The 23,645-nt window shown below is 44.2% G+C and overlaps 1 protein-coding gene and 1 long non-coding RNA gene across 2 annotated transcripts in view; both read right to left on the bottom strand.

The window, feature by feature from the left end:
* Positions 1–246: 246 nt before the first annotated feature.
* Positions 247–3,951, bottom strand: LOC117826827. The gene is made up of 3 exons (XR_004634098.1): positions 3,840–3,951; positions 492–582; positions 247–289 (listed from the first exon to the last, which is right to left on the bottom strand). It is a non-coding gene; the product is annotated as an uncharacterized LOC117826827 (long non-coding RNA).
* A 283-nt stretch (positions 3,952–4,234) lies between these two features.
* The window catches only part of LOC117826805 (NACHT, LRR and PYD domains-containing protein 3-like), a 264,765-nt gene continuing 245,354 nt past the window's right edge, over positions 4,235–23,645 (bottom strand). The window contains exons 8-12 of the mRNA XM_034703157.1: positions 8,081–8,254; positions 6,982–7,152; positions 6,714–6,887; positions 6,296–6,342; positions 4,235–6,171 (exon numbers count right to left, since the gene is read on the bottom strand). Of these exons, the coding sequence (XP_034559048.1) occupies positions 5,639–6,171; positions 6,296–6,342; positions 6,714–6,887; positions 6,982–7,152; positions 8,081–8,254 (1,099 nt within the window). The 3' untranslated portion in view covers positions 4,235–5,638. The remainder of the gene's footprint in view (positions 6,172–6,295; positions 6,343–6,713; positions 6,888–6,981; positions 7,153–8,080; positions 8,255–23,645) is intronic.

The raw sequence follows: 23,645 nt of genomic DNA, 5'->3' as shown, positions 1-23,645 counted from the left end.
TGGGTCCAGGTCCAGGAGAGTCTGGTCTCTGATGTTGGACTCTGACAGAATTACAAACACTGATGAACAAACATGAACTCTGAAAATCTTCCAGGTTTGAGAGCTGATGAAATTACTACAAACTTTTCTATTGTTTGATTCTGATAAAAACACTGTGATCGATTATTACCTTAGACGATCAGACTGACGTCCATCTTTGAAGTCAATCAGTTTTTGCATAGAATCGTCACTCTTTAAAGACACACAGCTGGATCCAGGTCCAGGAGAGTCTGTTCCATGCTGCTCTGGGCTGCAACACACACACACACGCACACACACACACACACACACACACACACACACACACACACACACACACACACACACACACACACACACACACACACACACACACACACACACCTCTGAGTATGAATAATGACTCTGCAGTGATTCAGTGCTGAGCTCTGACATGGAGAAGAGTCATGGACAGGTAGAGATCCTCATCTTACCTCTGAGCTTCATGTTCCCCACACAGAGTGGTTTTAGAGGGAGGAGCTCCCTCCTCTCTGTCCTCACACTGATCCATTGCAGAGCGCCCACCTACACACAAACACAACAACATGCTCATTCATTACCAAACTTGACACACTCTTCAGGCCTGGCGACATTTTCAATATTCTTTTGGTCCCGTGTAAAAAGTCCCAAAAATCGCTCAATAGCGCCCCCTTCTTTCCAACTGGGCACCCCCTCAACACAGTTCAACTTACATGGATGACATTTTATTTTATTCACACATCTATCAGGCCAAGACCTAGAAAAAAGATTCCTAATGTCATGGTGAAATCCCAACAGGAAGTCGGCCATCTTTTTTCTTCTTCAGTTTTTCACCTGATTGTCAAGGGTACGTATTGAAGAGATCTTGCCCTTAGGCGTTTTCTCCGATCAAGTCCAAACCACGCACATTTTACACATTGAAGAGTCAAAGTTGTCAGTAGAAATTCGCGAAATCTAAAAAAAGTTGGCGTGGCAGATATTCAGGGGATGCATCAAACGCACATGTCTCACCACAAACAGGAAATGGATTTTGGGGCTTTAAAATACACAAAATATCACCAAATTGGCCACAACCATTGACACATCCCATTAACATACTTTGGGACTCTCATCGAAGAAATTCAAAAATCTGCTCCACAGCACCCCCTAAAGGGTTAAAAAAAAGGGTCACATAACCCTCCCCATAGAGTTTTTTTTAGCTGCATGCATGAAAATGAATACACATATTCAGAGCATATGGACACACAAAAAAGCCTCTTGCACCCATATCCTAATCTCAACAGGAAGAGCGCCACCTAGCTTTGAATATGAAAAATGGCACACAAATACGGGTGAAATAGTCCTAGTTTTTTCCCCCCAATTCAGTCCCAACAAGGCCACAAAAAAATGTGGGCGTGGCACACTGTCAAATTTTGAGGTTTTTTTGGCAATCTCCCAAAAAACATGAAACATTAGCACCACCTATTGGACACAAGCGGCATTTACTCTCAGAACATATTTTTTTACCTGCTTGTGATCACAACTTTTTCTATTTTTTTTTTTTTCTCTTGTCTGCATATATATTTCTGGTTTGTGTCATGTTTGTCACAAACTGTCAAATATTAATGCAATTTATTCTTGCAGCAAAAGAAAAGAAAGAGAACATTTTTCTTCTGTGCTTGTGACTGTGTGCATGAGACCATCACCATCCCTCTTAGAACTCTGGCCTATCTTTTATTGACAGCTAATATCATGTTCTGTAAAAGAGGGCGTGCACACCTAGGTGGGCCAAATAAATAAATAAGAGAAAGTTAAAGAAAGATTACACAAAGATAAACAAAGGGACAGGGAAAGAGAAGGAGAGAGACGTAAGACACTTAGATGGAGAGGGACCATCTCACCATGACTCCAGAAACTCTGTGCGGTGATACTAATGATTAAGCAACCCTTAGTGTCCACAATCATTACTGAAGCTTGGGTCGCAGAGGGTTGCCGCCGTGCTGTGTTCTATTTGTGTAACAAGACCACCACTGGTGCAGATGATACCACTTGGGTCAGATCAGCTGAGCGGTCCGGCCCGGCACCCGGGCCGCGAGAGCAGTCAGACCGAAGGACCCAACCCGCTGCGGGGGACCCAGGCCAGGGGACAAGCCAAGGACCCAGACCGGAAGCAAACAGGTACCGCCGGAGCACCCAGGGCGACCCCCAGGTCACCCAGCAGGAGGAAAGGGGGGCGAGGGGGGAGAGATCCCGCAGCCCCCCCAAGGAACACCTCCACAACACCGCCCCCACAGGCCCCCAAGACAGAGCCAAAGGAGCCACCAGGGCCGAGGGGGCCCAGCACCAGGGGCAGAAAGCCAAGCACCCGGGCAGGAGGGAGGAAAGCCGTAGCACACTACTGCACCACAATCTGCCCCCCCCCCCCCCCCCCGTATAAAACCCTTCCACCCAACCCACACCCCCCACTCTATGTCTTTACCTATATCAGTTTCTAGTGAGGTGCATTAAAACTTTTTCTATAATGATCTGTGATGAACAATCCTTCAGAACATAATTAAAGTCACAGCACCACCTACTGGTGACATGCAGTACTGCAATGTACACTATGCTGATAACTGCACAAGTATGCTCACAGTTTCAGCCTAGGCCTCTAAAGTGCAGCACAGCAACACCTGCTGCACATCAGGCGGTGCTGGACATCAGGCGGTGGTGCACATCAGGCGGTGGTTGTGCGAGGGCCCATTCATTGCCTTTTGCGGCTTTAATTATTATTATTACTAACATTGCTTTTGCAAGTATTGTGATTTCTTTGTTATTATTAATCTCGATATTACTTTTTACTTCTATTTTACTGTTTTCCTCAATTGTTATAACTGCTATCCTTCTTTATGTTATTACCTTCACTATTATCATCCTTATGTTAACAGCCCCGTGCAGTTAGAGTGAAAGATGACCAAAAACAACATTTGTGAACATTAAATCTGTTAGAATTACTTTGAACACAATTACTATTATTCTAATCAGAGGTTAAATCAGTGGAAGCAAATAGTTACCAAAATGAAAATGAAAATCTAATTTGAACACTAAACTGCATTAACAGAAATGCTTATTCATTTTACAAACATGGTGCATTGGAGACTCTGGCCGAATATTCAGCTGTCACTTTGAAATCACTGAAAATGATTTGTGACATGGATTTAAAGTGAAGGAGATGCTTTTTAATTTTTAATTTTTAATGTGAATTATGATAATTTAGAGGATTTCTTGAAAATTAAAATCTAAATGTAATTTTCTTTTTCATTTTGATTGTGTTAAATAATTAGCATTGTTGAAGATTAAAATTAAAATAGGATTATTGAATATTAATTGTAGCTATGAGTCACATAATTCACCCTTATTTGGAAAAATAATAAGCATTTCTGTTAATGCAATTTAGTTTTCAAATTTGCTTTATCATTTTAATGTTGGTAACTATTTGCTTCCATCAGTCTGGGGCTGACCTTGGCTCCACCCCAGCACATACAAGCTGCATGACTCATGGTGAGTTAATTTTTGGATAGTTTGCACCAGGAAGTCAGCTGGATATAAACTGTGACATTAGTGTCACATGTATCATGAATCAACTCCACATGTACATAATGTAAATACATGAGAGCAAAGGTAAGACTCATTTTAAGGGTAACAGAGCAGCTCTGAACTTTAGACTGAAACACCTGAACACCTGTAAATCATGGATGTAGTCTCAGTGGAGTCACTCATTGCTTCCTGTAGTTCCTGTTGACTCTAACTAACTTCCTACCAGGATGAAAAGAGTTCAAACAGACCTGCCAACACTCCCGATCAGGGCTGCAGTCTCCCACTGGACTCCTGATTTGTAATTTCTCCCAGTGATCTCCTTATTTCATGTTGATACATCAAATAAGTTCCTCAACTTCAATGAGGAAACTGCATCATGCCCATTCAAGCAGGTGAGTCCATGCAACTCCACGTTTGTTTAAATTTGACTTTTTTAAAATGTCATTATTTTAATTTAAAACAATCTTTTATTCTGATCCTCTAATCTCTAATAAAGTTTTCAAGTCAAAGCAAAGTCCTTTATTTGAGCTTTATATCCAAACCTCATAAAAGCACCCACCCCTCCTCTCCCTGTAGATGGTTTCACCCAAAAGATGCTGCATGAGATCATTTCAGGTAAACACACAATAGACAGGTATGTGTGTCATCTGTTGCTGGAATGTTTCTAAGAGCACCAACCCTTTTTAAAAACAAGTTTGGATTTATTTATGAGTTGAACATAATTCTGCACTGGTTAAAGTTTGTATCCATCCCTCATTCAAGTGGTTTAAGATTAGATAAGATAGACTTTATTGATCCCTCATTGGGGACATTTGTTTTGTTCCAGCAGTTTTCAACAAGAGACAGGAGAGCACGACAATTTACTTACAAGTTAAAATAGAACAATTAAAGGTGAAACAATGAGAACAATATAAAATGAAATCTAATAGATATTAACACTTTCTACTTGCTAGTTATTGCACAGGGAAAACTGCACCATGTTGCTAAAAACACACAGTGATAAGAGATGTTTAGAGTCTCTGCACAGCTACTTCTGAATGAGTTAGGATTCAGTGCTGCTGTTCAACAGTCTGACTGCAGACAGGATGATTGACCTGTGGTGGCGCTCCTTCTTGCAGGGTGGGTGTCTCAGTCTGCTGCTGAAGGAGCTGCTCAGAGAACCTGTTCTCTCTTGATAAGGCAGGTTGTGACATGCTATAACGTAGCTTCCTCTTTAATGTTTCTAAGGAGAGTTCAGAGCTGCGTGAGTGTTATGACAGTGAGAGTGCTGACAGGTATCACTATCACAATATCAGAGGTGAAGGTTATTAAAACACTAAAGTCTACCTGATGATCTCAGGTCAGGATGCAGAGAGAGTCTCTTCATTTATTCTATTATTAGATTACAAAACTTCAAGTATTGAGTACTTCCTGTTAACCTGGGTGATAGGGGGCGGGGTTAAACAATAAGATATGACCTTTCCTTTCTCTGATGTAATGTCTATGGACTGCACTTATCTAATAAAGTAGTGGACACAGACAGCCTCTTAACAACACAGTAAGGTGAGTTCACTCTTAAACTTCCTAGTCACAGGTAGTTCTTCAAATCAGCCTCTAGGTGGCAGTACGTGAACACAAAGAATCACACATCATTTGCCCCACTATCTGCTCCATCTAGAGGTCGAATTCAGTTTTGCACCTGATTATGACTGAGATGAGCTGCCACATCTCCACTCTGTGCTGTACAGAGCTGAGCTGTGGGCTCTCATCCTGTAGGTATACTGTAGGTACAAGTCATTCCTACGCTCAGCTAATGTCTGCAAAACCTTCATTATGGAGAAACATGATTAAAAAATCCCAACATAAGTTAGGTGTTTGCTGTCCTTGTATTAAAAATTATAAATGGATAATGAATTACAAAAATGAACTCTGCCATGTTTCATTATTTTATGTCTATTTAAAGTTTTCCGTGGAGTCATGCTCTTTGATAACAGACGTTCATGCTGATGTGACAGAAACAGTCAAATACTCAGTTTGTGTTTGTGTAGAGAGGAGGAGACTCTCCGTCCTACACAGAACACAGACGCACTGAGGAACCAACCCCAAACCTAAACCCAGGATACAGAGGTTCAGTGAAGGTGGTCCTGAAGGTGTGGAGGTGGATCAGAGAGTCAGAGGAGACTCTGTAGAAGGACAGAGTGCCAGCAGGACAGTCCACATACACTGCTACTCTGTCAGAGTCAGAGTACAAGGAGAGAGGGAGGTCTGTCTCTCTGTGATTGTGAAGGACCGAGTAACCTTTATGAGAACAGATCAGACTCCAGGAATGATCATTCCATCCAAACGCACAGTCAGTGAGGATTCCTTTCCTGCTGATTCCTCTGTAAACCACTGAGATATCAACCCATCCTATCCACTCGACCTCCCAGTAACCGCGACCAGTCAGACCATCTCTACACAGCAGCTGAGCCCAGTATTCAAATCTGTCTGGATGATCAGGATATGGCTGATCCTCGTCACCACGTGTCACCTCCCTGTTGTCTTCAGACAGCCTGAGCTCTGTGTGTGCTGTGTTTGAGTCCAGAGTGAGTTCACAGACATCTGATGGAGAGACAAAGACACAACACAGCAGCAGTCTATCATCAGACACACCTGAAGGCTTTATTCTTTGTTAGCTGACAGTCTGCTGTTTGGTCCTCATGAGTCAAACTGATTCCACACTTACACTTCTTCAGTCCAGGTTTTAACCACTGCTCTCCACAATGGTCCACCCTGGAGGAAGAAACACAGTCAGAGTGATGTTCTGATGTACAGAAAGTGGAGAACAATTGGAGCATCAACATTCAGATCATTTCCGCATGTCCTCCATGATGTCTCAGAGTCCCTGCTGAAAGAAACAGCAGGTAGCAGCATGTATATGAAGCTGATGGTGACTGACAGGTCTGCTGCTGGTCTCCCTGAATGTAGCTGTGTCAGTAAACCAGTATATCTGGGCTGATCAAGCTCAATTGATCCCGGATTATGTCATTGTTTAACCCAGCTTTGCAGACGGTACTTTGAATCCATGTTTTCCTCTTTAATGAATAAATCAAAGTAAGATGGTTTTTTTTAATAACATCAGAGGCCCTTTTGTCATGTTATACCTCAGTGTATCCAGTCTGCTGTCTGGATCCTTAAGTCTAGCAGACAACTGCTCGACTCCTGAGTCTCCTGGATGGTTGTAGCTCAGGTCCAGCTCTCTAAGGTGGGAGGGGTTGGAGCTCATAGCTGAGGCCAGAGAAGCACAGCCCTCCTCTGTGATCAGACACCCTGACAGACTGGAGTTAGAAAAAAAGAGCAACACTAAGCAAAGGTGTTCTGGTTACAATCATATTCATATTTCTTTCCAACAGACTCAACAGAAAACCTGACCTGAGAGTTTCCAGTTTACAATGTGGACTTCTCAGTCCAGCAGACAAGAGCTTTACTCCGGAATCCTGCAAGTCGTTGTTACTCAGGTCCAATTCTCTCAGGGAGGGGTTGGAGCTCAGAGCTGAGGCCAGAGAAGCACAGCCCTCCTCTGTGATCTGACACCCTGTCAGACTGGAGTAAGAAAAGAAAACAGGAGAACTAAGTAAAAGTCTGATTATAATTATATTCATACATATTACTTTCCAACAGAATCAAAAGGTGCATTTCGACCACTTTTCCCAGAACTAAAAGGTTCCTGGTCCCCCATTGTTGTCTACGTTTCAACTGCAGGCTGAAGTCCCGGGTAGATTGTTCAAATCAGGCCAGTGACGTATGGAGAAAAAAAAAAGTAAATGCACTACACCACCAGACCAGTAGAGGGCAGTAAAACAAAGACAAATGCCATTCATCACAGATGACACCATAGAAGCAGATGGACAGGCAGGTATCATTATGAGCAGCACAACAGTTAGCCTGTTAGCATGAGAGAGACCCAACTTTAGATCATGCTACATTGCATCGCAGATTGTTTCACAGAATCAAAATTTGAGAGGAGATAAGCGCGAGTAGCTCAGTCGCTTCGACCAACTTTAAAAACCTTTTTTAAGTTGAGCTATACGCTAAACTCTAAAAGATTTTGAAAGCCAAGGCAATGATGACCGGTGTTTTGGTTTAAACAGCGACCCTGTTCACTGGAGACTCTCAGCCGGATGCATCCCTCATAAACGTCTTTAGACCATCATTAAATATCTGATGAGGATATTTTCAAATCTTAATAAAAACTAAACTAGTTTGCATTCCCAGGAACTCCCTCTGTGTTTCAACAGCTGTGTAAACTCCACAAACACTGACACGTTCAGCTGAAGGTCTCCAGTTTACAGGGTCACTTTTAAAACCGGAACACCGGGAGAGACGCATTAACGGTGTGTGATGTTATTGTGGACGGCAGGCGGAATAAAAACACTGCGGTTAATCTACCAATCACACACGTTCAGCATTGCAGGCCCCGCCCCCTGAAAGTCCCAGGGCTTTTTGAAAGATACTCAAAAGCAAACCTGACCTGAGAGTTTCCAGTTTACAATGTGGACTTCTCAATCCAACAGAAAGCAGTGTCACTCCGGAATCCTGCAGGATGTTGTTACTCAGGTCCAGCTCTCTCAGACTGGAGGACTGAGGGCTGAGGACTGAGGCCAGAGAAGCACAGCTTCTCTCTGACAGGTTACATCCACTTAGCCTGCAGAAGAAAATGCAAGAAGACAAAACAAATGCTTTCACAGTTGTCATGAGCAGAATTAATTATATTAAAAAAGTCTCACATGAACTCACACAGCTTTGTTGGAGGCTTTGATCACTGGCAGCAGCCTCAGAAGAGTCTCATCTGAAGCATAGTATTTCTTCAGGTCAAATACGTCCAGATCTTTCTCTGATGACAGTAAGACGAAGACCAGAGCTGACCACTGACCAGGAGACAGTTTCTCTGTGGAGAGATATCCTAAACTCAGGGACTCCTGGATCTCCTCCTCTAGAGAAGGATCATTCAGTTCATTCAGACAGTGGAACAGGTTGATGCGTCTCTCTGCAGACAGATCCTCACTGATATTCATCTTGATGTTCCAGATTGATTCTTTATTCGTCTGTGGGCTACTTCCTGTCTGTGTCAGCAGACCTCTCAGGAGAGTCTGATTGGTCTGCAGTGAAAGACCCAGAAGGAAGCGCAAGAACAAGTCCAGGTGTCCGTTTGGACTCTGTAAGGCCTGGTCCACAGCACTCTGATGGAGACCTTTCAGTTTAGGTTTATTGATAGAGATTTCAGAGCTCAGGGAGGCAGGTTGTTCTTCTTCCATCAGGTTGAGTCCAGACGTGGTGAAGGTCAGATGGACATGAAGAGCAGCCAGAAACTCCTGAACGCTCAGGTGGATGAAGCAGAACACCTGGTCCTGGTACAGTCCTCTCTCCTCTCTGAAGATCTGTGTGAACACTCCTGAGTACACTGAGGCTTCCTTGATCTTGATGCCACACTCTGTCAGGTCGGACTCATAGAAGATCAGGTTTCCATTCTGCAGCTGATCAAAAGCCAGTTTTCCCAGAGACTGGATCATCTCCCTGCTCTCTGGACTCCAGAGTGGATCTGTCTCAACTCTTCCATCATACTTGATGTTCTTCAGTTTGGACTGGACCACCAGGAAGTGGATGTACATCTGAGTCATGGTCATGTGCAGCTCTCCTCCCTCTCTGGTCTTTAGCACATCCTCCAGAACTGTAGCAGTGATCCAGCAGAAGACCGGGATGTGGCACATGATGTGGAGGCTTCGGGAGGTCTTGATGTGGGAGATGATTCTGCTGGCCTGCTCCTGGTCTCTGAATCTCTTCCTGAAGTACTCCTCCTTCTGAGGGTCAGTGAACCCTATGACCTCTGTCACCATGTCAACACACTCAGGAGGGATCTGATTGGCTGCTGCAGGTCTTGTGGTGATCCAGAGGCGAGCAGAGGGGAGCAGGTTCCCCCTGATGAGGTTTGTCAGGAGCACATCCACTGAGGTGGACTCTGTAACATCAGTCAGGATCTGATTGTTGGGGAAGTCCAGAGGAAGTCGACACTCATCCAGACCGTCAAAGATGAACACAACCTGGAACTCTTCAAACCTGCAGAGTCCTGCTTCTCTGGTCTGAGTAAAGAAGTGATGAACAAGTTCCACCAAGCTGAACTTTCTCTCTCTCAGCACATTCAGCTCTCTGAAAGTGAAGGGGAATGTGAACTGGATGTCCTGGTGGTCTTTGTCTTCAGCCCAGTCCAGAGTGAACTTCTGTGTTAAGACTGTTTTCCCGATGCCAGCCACTCCCTTTGTCAGCACTGCTCTGATTGGTTGATCTCTTCCAGGTGAGCCTTTAAAGAGGTCTTCTTGTCTGATGGTGGTCTCTGGTCTGTGTGGGGTCCTGGATGCTGCTTCAATCTGTCTGACCTCATGTTCATCATTGACCCCTCCAGTCCCTCCCTCTGTGATGTAGAGCTCTGTGTAGATCTGGTTCAGGAGGGTTGGGTTTCCTGCTTTAGCGATCCCCTCAAACACACACTGGAACTTCTCCTTCAGGTCAGACTTCAGTTTACGTCTGCACTCTGCAGCAACAGTTCCTGAAAGAACCAAAGAGAAATGTGATGAATGATCTGAAGCTACAATCAGTCTGATGAATTTACACTTTCAGACATCAGGATGGATTTGATTCTCCTCCTCTCTGAAATCTCTTCATCAGCTGTGAACAGTTTCTCACAGCTCATAGATGTGATCCAAATGTGTGCATCATATTAACAGCAGAGTTTGAAATGTAAACCTCTCCCATGTTGTCTCCATTTCCTCTCTCCATCATGTTCAATGTGTTCAAATCCTCTTACTGCTCTGCAGACAGTCAGCCAGCTCCTCCTGCTTCATTCTCCCTCTGACTCTCTAAGCTTTGTGGGTAAATTGGACTCAGAGTTCTCTGGATCTTCTTCAGCTCGGTCTTTATAAAACTGATGATGTTCTCCTGGAGCAGACAAAATGAATACAAAATTAACATATTGGTGTTTTATTCAGATTGTCTTTGTGTTGCTGCAGTGCTCACTTTGGTTTTATAACTGAATGTTCTAACTTCAAATATATTTCAGCAGTATTTTTAATGTTTGAAAATGTTTTGAAATCTAATTGCTACATAGAAATATAAATATTAAATACACTACTCAGAAAAATGAAAGGAACACTTTTTAATCAGAATATAGCACTCAGACTTTTCAGAGACAAGTTAGAGCATGACAACTTCACCTCTTAATGACCAAGAACAACATTTGTGTACATGAAATCTAGTAAAATGACTTTGACTATAGTTATTGCTAGAATAATCAAAAGTTAAATCAGTCTGGGGCTGACCTTGGCTCCACCCCAGCACATACAAGCTGCATGACTCATGGTGAGTTTATTCTTGATAGTTTGCACCAGGAAGTCAGCTGGATATAAACTGTGACATTAGTGTCACATGTATCATGAATCAACTCCACATGTACATAATGTAAATACATGAGAGCAAAGGTAAGACTCATTTTAAGGGTAACAGAGCAGCTCTGAACTTTAGACTGAAACACCTGAACACCTGTAAATCATGGATGTAGTCTCAGTGGAGTCACTCATTGCTTCCTGTAGTTCCTGTTGACTCTAACTAACTTCCTACCAGGATGAAAAGAGTTCAAACAGACCTGCCAACACTCCCGATCAGGGCTGCAGTCTCCCACTGGACTCCTGATTTGTAGTTTCTCCCAGTGATCTCCTTATTTCATGTTGATACATCAAATAAGTTCCTCAACTTCAATGAGGAAACTGCAGCAGGCCCATTCAAGCAGGTGAGTCCATGCAACTCCACGTTTGTTTAAATTTGACTTTTTAAAAATGTCATTATTTTAATTTAAAACAATCTTTTATTCTGATCCTCTAATCTCTAATAGTCTTTTCAAGTCAAAGCAAAGTCCTTTATTTGAGCTTTATATCCAAACCTCATAAAAGCACCCAACCCTCCTCTCCCTGTAGATGGTTTCACCCGAATGGCACTGCATGAGATCATCAGGTAAACACACACACACACACACACACACACACAAGAGGCACATGAGTTCCTCCTTCAAAATAAAAGCCCCAGGAAAACTAACATCTGTAGAGGCCTATATTTAGACATAACCAAAATAGCTTACACATGTTTGCACTCATTTTTGAGTTAGACATAATTCTGCACCAGTTAAAGATTTTAACCAACCCTCATTCATGTGGTTTAGACCTGTTCTCTCTAACTAAGGTAAGTTATGACGTGCTGTAACATAACATCCTCTTTAATGTTTATAAGGAGAGTTAAGAGCAGATGGTTATCATAAAGAGTTAATGTCAGGAGTGTTTTTAATAATAATTTATCAGAGTACTGAGTAAGATTTAGTTAGTTAGCATTACTTGTAGTAACACCATAATATCATGCAATGCATAAAAGTAACAAAATCTGATTTATGTTGTGAAAAAAAGGAATTTAATTTAGATTTTTCTTGACTGAGATGAAAGTTATACCCCTTATGACTTTTCTATCTATGTCTAAGAGTTAGGGTTATATGTGGTTCCTGGATATAGGCAGGTTAATGTTGCCAGGTATGAACATACTCAAATAAAGGAACAGTGACTCTGATGACGTGTTACTGGAGTAGAAGTAAAAGTTCTGATCTGTGAATCTACTCCAGACAAAGTTAAAGGTACTTTATCTACAACTGACTTCAAGTATTGAGTACTTCCTGTTAACCTGGGTGATAGGGGGCGGGGTTAAACAATAAGATATGACCTTTCCTTTCTCTGATGTAATGTCTATGGACTGCACTTATCTAATAAAGTAGTGGACACAGACAGCCTCTTAACAACACAGTAAGGTGAGTTCACTCTTAAACTTCCTAGTCACAGGAAGTTCTTCAAATCAGCCTCTAGGTGGCAGTACGTGAACACAAAGAATCACACATCATTTGCCCCACTATCTGCTCCATCTAGAGGTCGAATTCAGTTTTGCACCTGATTCTGACTGAGATGAGCTGCCACATCTCCACTCCTTCTTTCTTTCTCTCTATCATTCTTTCTTTCTTTCTTTCTTTCGTCTGTCTTTGTTCTTTTCATGTTTCTTCATCCTTTATGTCTCCTTTTCTTATCCCCTCCTTTCTTTCACCATTCTTTCTCCTCTTTTCCTTTCTTCTGGTCTCCCTCTCTTCTCTCTTTTCTTAGACCTTTCTGGAGTCCCTGAGCTCCCTTGTCTCGTAGGTTCCTCTGGATCTCTGCTGCTGTGGACGTGCCAGACTCCAGCTGCTACAACTACTACTATCTGTCTCCCCACTATCATCTCTCTCTCTCTGAGCCGTCCCCATCCCTGGATTAGATTACAGCAGAATCTCTCACAGCTACAAATGTTTGTATACAGCTCACTGCAGCCCCCTCCCCTCGCCCTCTGAAGCAGGAAGTATGGAGGGGGGATTATAGAGAGGTCAGCTCGTTCTGGAAGACACTGAGACCCGGCTGTAGACCTGATCCCTGCTCAGAGCTGCTGATAAAGCCTGCGTGTTCTGAGACGATCCCATAAGCAAAGACGTGCTTATGAACTATAACTGACCCTTCAGCTCTGTCAGCTTCATGACTCTGTTTCCTAACATCCAGAGCTAAACCTGACAGCACTAAGCACCAACAGGGCTGAGCAGGCCTCTAATGTGTTTATGTTACTGGGTCACTTCACACAAACTGAGGAAAACAACACAACCCCGACAGAGAGCCATAAAACAGTCCGGGTAGTGTGAGAAAATAACTTTAGAAAAAGGTCAAAGAAGGTGGAACATTGCCCTGAAGTCCAAAACTGCAGCTGAGCAGAGACAGGCCGGACACAGATCCGGTGGAAGTCCGGTGTAGGGGGTTTCAACACTGACTGCATATCAAATGGACAATGTGCCTCCATCTCCTCTCATCGTGGGATGTGAAGACCCCTCAATGGGCACTGACATATGACGCACTACACAAATTATTTTTACGGCCAGCAAGTCCTGAAACTACGTCTTCTAGACCGGGCTCGAAATATATTTGAATTATTTATTTACATGCAACAAGTTGTATTTAGTGGTATGGTTCAGTTCTTGGAGCTCCCTGCCCTTCCATGTGCCTAGGTGGAACGCAAAAGCCTGAAGCAGGGAGAGCACACCTATACTGTCTTTAATGTGCATACATGAAAAGCCAAGGCAGGGAGAGCAGCAGCAAAGACCCCTGGGTTAAAGAACAGAGTGAGCGATCAGTGACAATACTTATGACACTGGTAAAATCAGACACAGCAGAAAGGAGGAGCTGGGGTGGAGGTGAAGGAAGGCTGAAGCAGATTAAATAGAACACACATTTTACCAGGACTAGGGTCCAGCTCCATGCTCCGAGCAGGACCGCCACACAGCTGGAGTCATGTGACCGAGGTTTCCCCGCTGTAACCACTGAATGAAGGATTCTCCTCCTCCTCCTCTCCTCATCCATGTTGTCTTTCAGGTCCTCTGAAAACCTCTGACCTGTTGACTCCAGGCCTGGCTCCGCTCATCATGACTTTGGTTTGTTGTTGTAGTTAAGTGAAATACGATCTGGTGATAACACAGAGTGTTTTATTCTGAAAATTAACCGGATGTTTTAATTTTGTTTTGGTGAAACCTGACTTCCTGTCCCGCTCCATCTGCTCTGTTGAGATTGATGCGTCGTGCTCCGGCATCCAGCAAAAATACAAGTCTTGTGTATCTGATCCAGGGGGCTTTGACCTGCTGGAACGCAACAGAGCGGATCCAGTGGAAGTTAACACATTGACTCGAATAGAAACCGATCAGATCTGGTGCTGTGACGGATCGGAGGCAGACCATACATGGATCCAGTGGAATTTGGCCGTTTAATTTCCTTAAACAAACCTTCATCTACTGATTTAAACCTTTGCCTACATTTAGAATGAATATCCAACATTGTATTAATATATGTATGTTGTAAAATCCCCCCTCTATAAAGTACCAGACTCTAGAAGCTGAAGTGTTCTTCAGAGTCTACAATGATGTGCAAGTTTCAGGGACCTGAAAAAGAGACAGAAACCAGCCTTGTGTTATATAAAGCAGGGATTTGCTGTGAACGGGTTAAAACATGCAGAGGTTATTTAACAGCTGAGTGGTTCAGCAGCTCCTCTTCACTCATGTCGAGTCTTTCACTCAAACACAATCTCCACACAAAGAGGTGGAGAGCAGAGGTGGAGAGCTGTTTGTGTTGTTGTGCGTCCGTAAAGCTCATTCCTCTCACCAAATCCAGTTTGACCCTGACTGAGGAATCCTCAGGGGGGCTTAAAGCCGTCGCTACAGGGAGTGAGTGTGACTTAACCTCTGTCAGCGGTCGAGAATTAGAGGTCAAAGGTCACCGAGGCGATGTTGTCCAGACAGGTGACCTGAGGAAAGTGGTAACGGGTGGAAAACACCTTTGAGAGTGCGGCTGTGAAGATTCATTTACACGAGGTGAGGTGAGGAAAAACAGACTTAATGAAAGCAGGACACAGGTTCCCCCCGCATAATTAAGAGTTACACCTCAGCTTTATTTAGTGTTCTTTGACCTTTCTTCTCTTTTACCTGGCCTTATAAAGACATCACCACCATATTCTAAAAACTAAGTCTGTGTTTGTCTGAATTTTGGAGAGTTTGGAAGAAAACCTGATGAGACAATAATTGTAAAATGAAAACTGGGATTTATTGAAAACTTGTTTTTATGTGTTTTTCTTCATGTTAAGGAAAAACAGTGGATGTCTAGTGGATTTACTTTCTGGTTAAAAAAGAAATAAATGAAAATCATTGAATATGTTTCTTTAAAGGTGACATATTCTGCTCTTTTTCATCAACATATATTGGTCTAAGAGGTCCCCAAAACATGTCTTTAAAGTTTATTGCTCATAAAAACACTTTGAAATCAGATTCTGGTCTGCCTGTGAAACCCTCTTTTTCAGCCCTGCTCAGAACAGGCTGTTTTCTGTGTCTGTGCCTTTAAATGAGAATGAGCTCTCTGACCACGCCCCCTCAGGAAGTGGGTGTGGCCTCCAGAATCTGATCCTGACGGAGAGGCGCCTGCAGCAGGACCTTTCTGAACCATTGGTCACAGATTTAGTGTTTCTTGTTGTTTTATTTGTCAGCAATGTCGACGTGTGTCTTGGTACACAGCGACGAACATGTAGCTATGTGGCTATGCTAACTAGCGCTAGCACTTATCCATGATAAATAAAAATCATCCACTAGGTCTTCAAATCTGCAGACGTGGGGAGTCAAACCGACCTTTGTGTTTATTAAGACAGCCTACAACTAGCATGCCTCCCTCCTAAGCTCCTTGTTAGCACACATGTGTGCAGGGAATGAAAAACGGAGGAGGGGTTGAGTTGTATTTTATACAGTCTATGGGCTGAACAAGCTCCGAGCTCTGACTTCCTGTTACAGACCGGATGGCGTTGTGACGTATGAAAAACACTGAAAACTGAAACGGCTGGTTTCAGCACACATTTACAGAAAGGTGGAGAAATCAGAACAGGGGCAGAATGGAGTCTTTTACTTTTCAGGGGGTTTGTAGACAGGGACACAGATTTCAGGGAGAGAACCATTAAAAAGTCAATTTTGCATGATATGACACCTTTAAGTCTTGCACACCACTCTTGTGACTTCGTGGTTTTTCAAAGTTCAGATGTTTCTTACTTTGAGACCTTGAGTTTAGTACTTTACTTTCACCAAATTTGTCTTTTAGGGCCACACAATAATGAGAGGATGGACCAATAACCACACCCTGAAGCTTCCATCACTGCAGACCTGAGATCAGAGGACGAGGTTTCAAACATTTACAGTATCTCACAAAAGTGAGTCCACCCCTCACATTTCTTCTAAAGATGAAGCACAAGAAAGCCTGCAAACAGTTTACTAAAGACAGCAGACTAAGGACATGGATTACAGGAACCATGTCTTGTGGTCTGATGAGACCAAGATAAACTTATTTGGTTCAGATGGTGTTAAGTGTGTGTGGTGGCAACCAGGTGAGGAGTACAAAGACAAGTGTGTCTTGCCTACAGTCAAGCATGGTGGTGGGAGTGTCATGGTCTGGGGCTGCATGAGTCCTGCCGGCACTGGGGAGCTACAGTTCATTGAGGGAACCATGAATGCCAACATGTACTGTGACATACTGAAGCAGAGCATGATCCCCTCCCTTCAGAAACTGGGCCACAGGGCAGTACTCCAACATGATAACGACCCCTAACACACCTCCAAGACGGTCCCTGCCTTGCTAAAGAAGCTGAGGGTGAAGGTGATGGAGTGACCAAGCATGTCTCCAGACCTAAACCCTATTGAGCATATGTGGGGCATCCTCAGACGGAAGGTGGAGGAGCGCAAGGTCTCTAACATCCACCAGCTCCGTGATGTCGTCATGGAGGAGTGGAAGAGGACTCCAGTGGGAACCTGTGAAGCTCTGGTGAACTCCATGCCCAGGAGGGTTCAGGCAGTGCTGGAAAATAATGGTGGCCACAGAAAATATTGACACTTTGGGACCAATTTGGATATTTTCACTTAGGGGTGTACTCACTTTTGTTGCCGGTGGTTTAGACATTAATGGCTGTGTTGAGTTATTTTGAGGGGACAGTAAATTTACACTGTTATACAAGCTGTACACTGACTTCTTTACATTATATCAAAGTGTCATTTCTTCAGTGTTGTCCCATGAACAGATATAATTAAATATGTGCAGAAATGTAAGGGGTGTACTCACTTCTGTGAGATACTGTATATATTTAATCTGAGACACCCGGACATTTCCTTTCCTGTGGCTGGCTCTGCTGATAGTCACAGGATCACAAAACCACAAGGCAAGGTTGTGGTTTATGTGTTTCGAAAGTTCAGATCAGACCCCGGAGCGTCTGAACACAAGGACTTTACAGAAAAAAATATCATCTGAAGAATCTCAGAGGCCTCCTGCACCTCATGAGCTTTCAGATTAAACTGGGACGATGTCTAAGAAAAGCGCGATGATAATTTCCTGGTGCTGCTGTGTGACATATTGATGAACTGTGATTGTAATTGTTCTAAAAACCAGCGTGTTCTTCTAATCTTGTTTTTAATGTTACTGTTTAATCTGTATCTGAGATTTGATTAAAATCTAAAGTTTGTTACAAATAAATATCATTCTTATGAGGGCCAGAGTAACAAACGAGTGTGAGGACCCTGCTGGAACTGAAGGAATCTTTGGTTTATCTGTTTGTTTATTTTTCTCTTTTCATATTGGGGGCCTTAACACACCTCAAAACTCACTAGGCAGGGGCGTAACATTTGATATTTTATATGTTTTGTGCAGAACTAATCAAAAAGTGTCATCCTTGACAGCACATTATCCTTTCAATCACACATCAATAACATCACCCGGACCGCCTACTTCCATCTTCGTAACATCAATCGTCTCCGCCCCTCCCTCACCCCCCACACAGCCGCCATCCTTGTCCACAGCCTTGTCACTTCCCGTCTGGACTACTGCAACTCTCTCCTCTTCGGCCTCCCTCACAAATCCCTCCATAAACTCCAACTGGTCCAGAATTCAGCTGCCCGTATCATTGCCCGAACCCCCTCCATCCACCACATCACTCCTGTCCTCCAACAGCTCCACTGGCTCCCTGTTCAGTTCCGTATTCAGTTCAAAGTCCTTCTGTTGACATTCAAGACCATCCACAACCTCGCCCCCCCATATCTGTCCGACCTCCTCCATGTTCCCACTTCCTCCCGCTCCCTCAGATCCTCTTCCTCCACACACCTGTCTGTCCCCTCCGCCCGTCTCACCACTATGGGGAGCCGAGCATTCAGCCGCTCTGCTCCCCGTCTCTGGAACTCATGACCACCTCAACTCAGAAACACAGATTCTTTCCCCCATTTCAAATCACAACTCAAAACATATCTGTTCAAAACCGCTTACTCCGTCTGACTCCAATTGCTCTGTCATTTTGTTATTGTTTCTATTTTTTTCTTACCCCTTGTTAGTTTATATTGTTTTCATTTCTGACTCTGATTTTGTTTCCTTTAATGTGAATTCGTGTATGTATATATTTCTATCTGTGCGGTGTCCTTGAGTGCCGAGACAGGCGCCTTTAAATAAAATGTATTATTATTATTATTATTATTAAAAACTAAACAGTTTTTTGAACCAGGCTGCAAACATGTTTATTTCTGCTGTAAAGATCGTCTTCTTTGAATGGGTGTGTATGTGGTTTCCTGTGTTTCTGCAGCCAGCCTCTAGTGGACGCTCGAGGAACTGCAGTTTTTAAGACTTCTGCATGGACTTCGTGTTTTAGGGGGTCGGATCATCAATGTTTAAGGCTTTAATTCTTCTTCTTCTTAATGTTACATTCTTATTCCTACCGGTCAGTGACAAGAGCAGCAAATCTCACATCAGTATGGACGTCTTCTGGTCTCAGCCTCAGGCCCAGCCAGAGGTCAAGGGTCATCTTGTTTGCAGAGGAAGTCAAGGGGAAACACAGGCACACACTGCGTTTGGATTAGACATGAAGGTTGAGTGTTGTTTACTTACAGCTGGAATGTTAATGTGAGACCATGAAGCTCATTATCTGATAAGAATGACCTCTGTCTGCTTCAAGTCAGCGACTTTGTGTCAGGTTAAGTCAAATGTTCGTCATCGGAGAGTAAAGAACAAACTGAGAGGGCCTTAATAAGAACGACAGATTTTACATTTCAGACCACAGAAACAGACTCTTTTCCCCGCAGCAATGTGAAAAATGTCTGAGTCAGTGTGAGGGGTGAAAAAATAAATCCTGACTCATCTCTTGTGTAAATATTTGTTTGATATAAACTTCCCCTAATGTCTTTCAGGCTTCCAGTGGACACATTAATCCAGACACTGCTGGATGATTACCGTGTCACTTTGAGATCTCTGGAGTGTTTGGGAAAATGTAAATATTTCACTCAGAGACACATGATCCATCTTCAGGACTCGGGAGGAAAACAAAAACCAGCAGCCGGCCGCAGGATGTAATTATTTTCTTATTTTATCAGGAATTTATTTGAACAGGATCGTATTCATGGGAAATCTGAAGATGATATTATTTCACACGGATGAGATTTAGTGGAAACAGTCACGCTGTTTTTTCTTAAAGCTCCAGTGAGGAGTTTTGAAACAGTTTGAAATGAACAATGAGGCCTCTTAAAGGTGACATATCATGCAAAATTGACTTTTTAATGGTTCTTTACCTGAAATATGTGTCCCTGTCTACAAACCCCCCGAGAATGAAAAGAATCCATTCTGCCCCTGTTCTGATTTCTACACCTTTCTGTAAATGTGTGTGAAACCAGCCGTTTCAGACTTCAGTGTTTTTGTTACGTAACAACAATATCCGGTCTGTCACGGAAGTCAGAGCTCGGAGCTTGTTCAGCCCATAGACTGTATTAAATAATACTGAATCCCTCCTCCGTTTTTCATTACCTGCACAAATGTGTGCTAACAAGGAGCTTAGGAGGGAGGCATGCTAGTTGTAGTCTTAATAAACACAAAGGTCAGTTTTACTCCCCACGTCTGCAGATTTGAAGATCTAGCGGATGATTTTTATTTGTCATGGATAAGTGCTAGTGCTAATTAGCATAGCCACATAGCTATATGTTCATAGCTGTAGCTGTAGCTGTAGCTGTAGCTGTGTACCAGACACACGTCGACATACTGACAAATAAAACAACAAGAAACACTAAATCTGTGACCAATGGTTCATAAAAGGTCCTGCTGCCTTTCTGGCAGAGGTCGGTTTTACTCCCCACGTCTGCAGATTTGAAGATCTAGTGGATGATTTTTATTTATCATGGATAAGTGCTAGCGCTAGTTAGCATAGCCACATAGCTACATGTTTGTAGCTGTGTACCAAGACACACGTCTACAAACTGATAAGTAAAACAACAAGAAACACTAAATCTGTGACCAATCGTTCAGAAAGGTCCTGCTACAGGCGCCTCTCCGTCAGGATCAGATTCAGAGGGTTGAAGTAACGCGATCTCTGAGCAGCCGTGTATATTCAGCCAACATGTAAACATTAGATCAACGTGCTGGAGAGCCGAGGCACATCCACTTCCTGAGGGGGCGTGGTCAGAGAGAAAACAGACTGTTCTGATGAGGAATGAAGAAGAGGACTTTTCAGGCAGACCAGAATCTGATTTCAAAGTGTTTTTTTGAGCATAAACTTTAAAGACATGTTTTGGGGACCTCTTAGACCAATATATGTTGATGAAAAAAGTGTGATATGTCCCTCTTAATGTCCGCCACAGCATCGGATCTGATAGTTTCTAATCTAGTCAATGTGTTAACTTCCACTGGATCCACTCCGTTGTGTTCCAGCTACGTCTCTGATCCGGCAGGTCGGAGTCCTCCGGATCAGATACACCAGACTTGTATTTTTGCCGGATGCCGGAGCACGATGCATCAATCTCAACAGAGCAGATGGAGCGGGACAGGAAGTCAGGTTTCACCAAAACAAAATGAAAACATCCGGTTAATTTTCAGAATAAAACACTCTGTGTTATCACCAGATCGTATTTCACTGAACTACAACAACAAACCAAAGTCATGATGAGCGGAGCCAGGCCTGGAGTCAACAGGTCAGAGGTTTTCAGAGGACCAGAAAGACAACATGGATGAGGAGAGGAGGAGGAGGAGAATCCTTGATTCAGTGATTATCGTAGGGAAAACCTCGGTCACATGACTCCAGCTGTGCGGCGGTCCTGCTCGGAGCATGGAGCTAGACCGCAGTCCTGGTAAAATGCGTGTTCTATTTAATCTGCTTCAGCCTTCCTTCACCTCCACCCCAGCTCCTCCTTTCTGCTGTGTCTGATTTTACCAGTGGCATAAGTATTGTCACTGATCGCTCACTCTGTTCTTTAACCCAGGGGTCTTTGCTGCTGCTCTCCCTGCCTTGGCTTTTCATGTATGCACATTAAAGACAGTATAGGTGTGCTCTCCCTGCCTCAGGCTTTTGCGTTCCACCTAGGCACATGGAAGGGCAGGGAGCTCCCAGAACAGAGCCATACACTAGAAAAAATGTCCCTCCAAAAACAAGAAAAAAAAACTTATTTAAGGTACTTTTACCTTGAAATAAGCAAAAGAAATCTGCCAATAGAAGAAGTGAAAATTTTCTTGGTAAGATTTCTTAAAATAAGACGTAATATTTAGAAAACTGTGATCTTAAAATTAGCAGAGAAAACTTATTTTAACAATATTGTCCCAGTATTTTAAATCTTAGTGTCTCAGAATAAGACAGGAATGATAACAATTAATATTTTTTCACTCAAAAAAATATTTCTGCTCTAATACATTTCATGTCAACTTCTTCATTAGAGATATATTCACCTTAATGTGAGTTGTATTATAGCAGCACTTCTCTAGGTTTAAGACCATCTTGTTCTTGAAATAAGATGACAAAGTTGAATTGTCTCATGTTGAGATATAATGTCTTCTCATAGTGAGCTGGATATACTAATATTCAGTCATGTTGTTTTTTAGGAGAAGACAGCTCTGCTCTAAAGGAGCTGTTTCATTGTGTGCATGGAGTTTGAGGAGGAATATTGTTATGACACCACCGCCCTGAAGTGTTACAAAATGACACATTTAGTCTCTCAATATATGAATCTATTTATCTGAGAGAAGGACTTTGGCCACTTCTTTAACTGAGTCAGGGTCCAGCTCCAGTCTCTGCCCCCTCAGCTCCAGTCTCTGTCCCCATCCCCTCACCTCCAGTCTCTGTCCCCATCCCCTCACCTCCAGTCTCTGTCCCCTCCCCTCACCTCCAGTCTCTGCCCCCTCACCTCCAGTCTCTGTCCCCTCACCTCCAGTCTCTGTCCCCTCACCTCCAGTCTCTGTCCCCTCAGCTCCAGTCTCTGCCCCCTCACCTCCAGTCTCTGTCCCCATCCCCTCACCTCCAGTCTCTGTCCCCATCCCCTCACCTCCAGTCTCTGTCCCCTCCCCTCACCTCCAGTCTCTGCCCCCTCACCTCCAGTCTCTGTCCCCTCACCTCCAGTCTCTGTCCCCTCACCTCCAGTCTCTGTCCCCTCAACTCCAGTCTGTGCCCCCTCACCTCCAGTCTCTGTCCCCTCACCTCCAGTCTCTGTCCCCTCAGCTCCAGTCTCTGTCCCCTCACCTCCAGTCTTTGTCCCCTCAGCTCCAGTCTCTGCCCCCTCACCTCCAGCCTCTGCCCCCTCACCTCCAGTCTCTGTCCCCTCACCTCCAGTCCTTGTCCCCTCACCTCCAATCTCTGCCCCCTCACCTCCAGTCTCTGTCCCCTCAGCTCCAGTCTCTGTCCCCTCAGCTCCAGTCTCTGTCCCCTCACCTCCAGTCTCTGTCCCCTCACCTCCAGTCTTTGTCCCCTCAGCTCCAGTCTCTGCCCCCTCACCTCCAGTCTCTGCCCCCTCACCTCCAGTCTCTGTCCCCTCAGCTCCAGTCTCTGTCCCCTCACCTCCAGTCTTTGTCCCCTCAGCTCCAGTCTCTGTCCCCTCACCTCCAGTCTCTGTCCCCTCACCTCCAGTCTCTGTCCCCTCAACTCCAGTCTGTGCCCCCTCGCCTCCAGTCTCTGTCCCCTCAGCTCCAGTCTCTGTCCCCTCAGCTCCAGTCTCTGCCCCCTCACCTCCAGTCTCTGCCCCCTCACCTCCAGTCTCTGTCCCCTCACCTCCAGTCTCTGTCCCCTCAGCTCCAGTCTCTGTCCCCTCACCTCCAGTCTCTGTCCCCTCACCTCCAGTCTCTGTTCCCATCCCCTCACCTCCAGTCTCTGTCCCCTCACCTCCAGTCTCTGTCCCCGTCCCCTCACCTCCAGTCTCTGTCTCCTCACCTCCAGTCTCTGTCCCCTCAGCTCTAGTCTCTGCCCCCTCACCTCCAGTCTGTGTCCTCTCACCTCCAGTCTCTGTCCCCTCACCTCCAGTCTCTGTCCCCGTCCCCTCACCTCCAGTCTCTGTCTCCTCACCTCCAGTCTCTGTCCCCTCAGCTCTAGTCTCTGCCCCCTCACCTCCAGTCTGTGTCCTCTCACCTCCAGTCTCTGTCCCCTCACCTCCA

This window comes from Notolabrus celidotus, chromosome 15 (assembly GCF_009762535.1).
Source record: "Notolabrus celidotus isolate fNotCel1 chromosome 15, fNotCel1.pri, whole genome shotgun sequence".
Classification (NCBI taxonomy): domain Eukaryota; kingdom Metazoa; phylum Chordata; class Actinopteri; order Labriformes; family Labridae; genus Notolabrus; species Notolabrus celidotus.
This window is presented reverse-complemented; position numbering and strand designations above follow the sequence as displayed.